This window comes from Rhopilema esculentum, chromosome 13 (assembly GCF_057945365.1).
Source record: "Rhopilema esculentum isolate cy_ngs chromosome 13, ASM5794536v1, whole genome shotgun sequence".
Classification (NCBI taxonomy): Eukaryota; Metazoa; Cnidaria; class Scyphozoa; order Rhizostomeae; family Rhizostomatidae; genus Rhopilema; species Rhopilema esculentum.
In genome coordinates, this window is record NC_142827.1 from 3,671,312 (window position 1) to 3,677,311 (window position 6,000).

Genomic DNA, 6,000 nt, shown 5'->3' on the forward strand with positions numbered 1-6,000 from the left:
CTTCAAACAAATTCAGGAGCAGCATGTGCCCTCAAGAAGCCCTTACTACTTCTTTTTTCTTTTTTATACCCTTATACATTTGTGTTTCTTTTGACCCTCTCATGTAATGTTTCTTGCAATAAACATCTGCTGCCAAAGAACCATTCACTTCATTGATGTCTACATCTGAACATACTTTTACATGGTCGACAATACATCCCCTTTTTAATGGAATTTGGCCAAAAGTATATCAACAACATTTTGTTGAATCAATGGCTTTTTGGCTTAAAATATTCCTTGAATCAAAACAAGGTTTTTCACAAAAACTGCAGAATCTTCAAACTCAATATGTCATTCATGTAAATTGTCATTCCCTTCTTAGAAACCTTTGATCATTATTAAGCCCCGGTCAAAAGAACTGAGCATGGCACCAAGCAACACTCATCATTTGCAAATCTCACTTTTTGCCAATCTTTACAGTAGAAGCCTTTGAGGTCTGTCTCTTTCTATTAAGCCCCGTTCAAATGAACTGAACATCATACTAAGTAACATTCAACATTACTCAGCTCTGCTCACTGCATTGTTAAGTAGAGGATGGTCAAACATATGGAATATTGCACCTTACAACTCTATGGGCAAAGAATGATTAATGTGAGTGATCTTTTCTTGTCCATTCCCTGCCCAGAACTTAAAACTGCTTGCACTTGAGTTAATCAAGCTATATGTGAGGTTTATGGTTTTTATTTGGGTTAAGTGGAGCAACTTGTGCCCATGCAATGCAGCCCAACGTTGCTTCCTGTGATGAGGGAATGTAGCCTCAATGCCTGATTTCATGAGGGATGTGGCAATGATTTCTGAGGGAGCTATTTTTTATCAAAGTGAAAACATTTCTTTGTTGATGTTATTCTCCTGAGTGGAAAATTAATTGTGTTTAATTTTGTCTTGTCATTATAGTGGCTTCTTTTAAATACTCTCAACCCATGCTTTTCTGCTGGCATCAACTTTCATTTGAAATCTCTTATGCTTCTGAAACCACCTTAAACTTTCTAGGCACTCGATTGAGCATCATAAAAAATTGTCAATAACAAAATTTGCATTCAGCTTATAGACAGCATAAATATGCTAGGTGTTTGATCAACCAAGCTCCTAGAACTTTCTAGATGCGTCAAGAGGTGCTTGCTGGAGCTCAACTCCTTGCAAGGCTTGGTGACAGACATCAAGATATAAACTAATTTTGGATGATGAAAATTTGTTTGCCTATCCTGCATTGAAAGAAAGGCCAGCAACACCTAGTCATACATAACAGTCACATATCCAAAATAGGCTTTAGTTTCAACACACAAAATTCTTTGATCCCAGACATAGGTCTGCAGGATAAAACTTGTGAACAGATTGGAACTTGGCTTTCTTGAAGGATTTTGACTGCAGACTCAATGGTGTTAATTTGCTTCGTCTTTTTCAACAGCCTCCCAAACTTTTAAGCAACCAATAATCATACAAAACAGGTAAGGGTGGACATTTTATGCAGGTGGTTACTATATATGTATGTGAATGTATGATCATACCAGTGCGTGCATTAAAGAAAAAGAAATGCTGCAAAAACCAATCAGACGGTAAGTTACAACCATGACCAAGATTAAATTTACCTCACCATTATAATTTTATTAATACTTCTTATGAAAGAGGTTTAGAGGCAATAAACAGTTACTAAAATGGCTTCAGCCATTTGTCAATGAACAAGTAACCAATCAGTGGGTATGGTACTGCTGAATTGTAAATTAAATGGATAAAAAAGAAGCTTGCACATGGAATATGTGGCATAAATTACTATTGCAACGCAATATCTTTTCATAAACTGCCATATTCTGCAGACTGGGTAAGAGTGGGATTGCTCACACACTTGTTGATTGGCTAATATTTCACTTCAGTATCTCAGTATCTGCAGATTGCCTTTAAATTATAAAGACTAATATGCCAGACTGCAAAGTTTGGGTAACGTGTTCCCCAAATATCCCGTCTGCGCATTTTTGCAAATTTAGATTAATCCGAGCAGTTGGAACATGGACTTTCATGTGAATTCCGCGCATAGCCTAATCTTGAGCCCTGAAAGTGCTATTTAAAAATGAAAACCTGCAGCTTTTAACCTGTCATTTTGCAACATGATTTGTTCCCGCGCAAGCGTAAGCGACAGAAAATAATTCCCCACGCACAAAAAATACTTTGCACTTTGGCTAATATGATCATCATTCAAGAATGAAAAGACATACCTTTCCATTCGGCATTGCAGATACTCCTTAGACTCTAGTACACATTTTTCATACTGATTTTTGTTCTTTTGCAAACACTGCATGTATGTTTTCATAAAGGTTTTGCATTCACCTGAAAGAATCAAAAAAGTTGAAAATTGTTTGATGATTATAATAAAGAACATTAGATGATGATCATAATAAAGAATAAGAACTTAAATGAAAACAATAGTGTCCCTTTTAGTACCACAACAAGGTTCTCTCTTTTGAAAGGAATCGAAGAACAGCATATGCCCTCTCAAGAAGCCCTTACTACTTCAACACTTAAGAACAGTTCAGAAATCTTTCTTCCCAAGAGAAAATGTTAATGCATATATATATATATATTTCCAAAAGCAATTCACCCATCAAAGAAGTCAAAAACTTTATCAGAAAATATTTATTTTCCGAAGCTCAAATTCAAAACAATGTTTGTGTGAGACAAGTTCATAAACCACAATATTGCTTTACAGTATTTCTGTTATCGATAAATGTTGTTTGAAAAATACAAACCATCATGATCTAATGGAAAGCTGCCTTTTGCTGGCGGTGTTCTGTTGAAAACTTTCAGTGGGTTGTTTCCAGGGTTCATTTCGAGTGCTCCACTTTGGCAACAACAACCGAATAATGGACAACAGCAACAACAATGTAAGCATGGAAAACAGCATCAACCACATCCAACGAAGGAGTTGTGTATTTAGGCGAGAAATAAAGATGATTTTAAGATTTATTGAGAGAAATGTTTTAAAGCAAATATACTCGAGGAAGTCTCCAAGGGTTTTTGGTACACACTATGCAAAATGTTTATCAAATGCACAAGCTGGTTTAAGCAATGGCTCTAATCCTGTACTCGATGAGGATAAGGTAAGAAGAAAAATGAAAGAGGATTTTCTCCTATCCACCTCAGTCTTGAACTTATCGTTGAACTTGACTCCGTATGGAAAATGTGTTTATTTTCGTATTAACAGGATTCTGCAAACATCTATGCAACGATTGTTGTTATCTTTAATAGCTTCATTAATCCGTGATATTATTATTATTATTATGGTTTTTCTAGATTTTACGCGATTTAAACAGCCTACCTGTAGAAGTTTTAAAGGACTTTAGAAACTTTGGAATAGAAAAAGCAAGAAGAGTTGAGAGTTATCGTCAACATAATGATGGCTTAAAGTCAATCCAAGACCTTGGAAACATTGATGGATTCACACCTTCAATCATTAAATCAATTCAACAGAAAGGCCTTGTTTTGAAACAGAAAGGAGGATATAACAAGATACTTAGGGAATCAGAGGCAAAGGTATTTTCTGCTTTGAAAAAAAGTTTGGACTTAGACTGGGAAGTACGCTAGAGAGGCAACCGCAATCATAAAATTTACATGAGCCAGACTCAAGTGGAAACTGTTTTCTTGCGTGGACAAGTTCATTTGTAGAACTTGAAACTGCATGCCTGAAATCATACACTCTTAGTTGTTTTTAGAGTTGATAGTGTTAAATGTTTTTATATTGGGTTTTTACACCCTAGTATGCACAGGCACACAGATGTGTGAACGGGCAATATATTGCGATTGTGCAACAAAGTTTCCGGTCTGGCACATTTATTCAGGCACACCTTGCTTGGATTTTATTTTGCATTTTTATGATTGCACTTTGGGCTTGGGGGTAAATGAAGCTAGAACAGTTAAATCTAATTTTATTTTTTTATTTTAATTTTTAGCTGATTTTGTTTATTTAGTTTGAAACATGAAATTTATCTCTCTTAGTGCATTAACAGATTTTTCATGGAGCTGAGCTACTTGATGCTCATTTCATTTAAATGTATTGGATGAATATGGAAAAAAAACCTTCTTTCTGCAACAGAACAAGATATTGCCTTTCTCACTATCACTCTATTCTCTATTCTGTTTGAATTTTTTGTGAAACTACTAAGGTGTACCAAATTCTAGAACCAAATGTGTCTTAATTGGAATAAGTTGCAAATTTTAGCATAGAAAATGCTTTCAATTTCGCAGGATGTGAAGTCAATCACAGCAATAACAATTGGAAGCCATGAAATATGCTGGTGTAGCATCACAAAGCAGTTACAGGTTGTCTCCTGGGTGAGTGAGGAATGGAAAAGAGAAAAAGGATATCTCCCAAAAACGTTCATAACTAAGGTAAATTCTAAATATTTTTTATAAAAATTGCCATCACTATATATAAAGGTCATATAGAAGTAATAGTCAGGACTAAGCAAAACGATAATGAGAATTCACTGTTTTATGGAATTCTAAAGCAAATTAAATTTTATTTCATTTAATAAATCTTTTATTTGTTATTTTATTTTAGATTCAAACCTATATTATTACCTGGTATTGTATGACATGAAATTGAGTGTTTTTATTGGATGTTATTTCCAGGTGGCTAAATATAGAAAATACCTAACAGAAAGAATGGGATGTTTATAAATATGGATGTGAATTTGTATTTAAAGATATGCCACTGGTTATTAATTCAAGTTGTTTAAAAATAGCTCAGTTTTTCTGGGAACATGGCTCATGTAAAGTTATAAGAATGCTTCTCTATTTTGTTGCAAAGTTTAAAAAATCCTGAGAACATCAGTAGCTTCCTATTGTCCCAAGAATAATTGTTCTGTTGTTTGATAAAGAGAACAACACACGAGATCAACAAGAAATCAAACGCAAAATCTCACAATTGATGCTTGTTTCTAGTTTGTCAAAATCCTGGCACAAGACACAGTTTTATATCAATTGTGTTTTTTAATTTTATACTTAATTATATTTTGCATACTCTAAAGAGAGCCTAACAAAATATACATTAGTGTGGGGCCTGGTGTTTTTCTTGCAATTTGTTAAACATTGAAACTCTATGATAGAAAATTTTGGTTATCATTTTTCATTAGAGCAATTATAAACTGTATTTATTTTTTGCTAGGTGGACAAGTTGCTGGAGAAAATACCTCAGAGCGATATCAATGTCATAGAATCACAAAGCTATAAATCATCATCAAGAGATCCAGTTGTTTTCCCATACATCTTACACAGCCGTTTGACTGAAGCACTGCTGCATTCATTATCAAAAGTTAAAACTGTCTCGTTTGATCCAAACATTATACGTAGACACTTTGACCTATCAAAAGGATTCAATAAACAATATTATTCTGTTGCATTGGTCAATGATCTTGTGTCAGAAGATTTAAAAAGAAACAAAAAAGTCTCTTCAGAAGAGGTTGAGCAGAATGTTGATGAGATGAACGCTTTGCCTGGATGCACAGAAACTGTTTCCAATTTAGTAAATGAAAGTGGCAAGAAGTCGGCAATACTTCAAAGCCATGAGAAACTGAATCAATTAAGTATTCCAGAAGATTTCATTGAACTATATGCAAATAAGCAGAGGAAGGAAGGCCTTGGCAATGCTATTCTACTGGCATTGACATTCCTCGAACTTGAAATATTGAAAATGGAAAAATGAATTTGTTTTTGTAATTTTAGTATCTGCTAACAATATTTTTTCCATGCGTAACATGTGGTTAAACCCTGAGCAAAGAGTTAAGACCAACATGATTTGATATTTTATGTGCACTCGCTTGAGCATGGCATGACACTGACAACTTTCTGGAAGAAATGTTTTTGAAATATCTACAAAAGTTCAAAAGTAATTAATGTTATATTGCACCCTTCTTTATATATGAGAGCAGTAGAAGCTCCTTTCTGTTGTATTTTTTATCTGCTTTCCTAGCC

The 6,000-nt window shown here is 34.4% G+C and overlaps 2 protein-coding genes across 6 annotated transcripts in view; one reads left to right on the forward strand and one right to left on the reverse strand.

Annotated features, from left to right (window-relative positions):
- LOC135692149 (cytochrome c oxidase assembly protein COX19) overlaps positions 1 to 2,921 on the reverse strand; it is a 76,869-nt gene extending 73,948 nt beyond the window's left edge. For all 5 annotated transcript variants that reach the window (XM_065210198.2, XM_089112082.1, XM_065210196.2 and 2 more), the window contains exons 1-2: positions 2,778 to 2,921; positions 2,247 to 2,358 (exon numbers count right to left, since the gene is read on the reverse strand). In XM_065210198.2, coding sequence (XP_065066270.1) covers positions 2,247 to 2,358; positions 2,778 to 2,856 — 191 coding nt within the window. In that variant the 5' untranslated portion in view covers positions 2,857 to 2,921. The remainder of the gene's footprint in view (positions 1 to 2,246; positions 2,359 to 2,777) is intronic.
- Positions 2,891 to 6,000, forward strand: LOC135692146 (transcription elongation factor, mitochondrial). The gene is made up of 4 exons (XM_065210189.2): positions 2,891 to 3,128; positions 3,322 to 3,561; positions 4,273 to 4,416; positions 5,195 to 6,000. Exons 1-4 carry the CDS (start codon positions 2,892 to 2,894, stop codon positions 5,729 to 5,731), a joined length of 1,158 nt encoding a protein of 385 aa, XP_065066261.2. The 5' UTR covers position 2,891; the 3' UTR covers positions 5,732 to 6,000.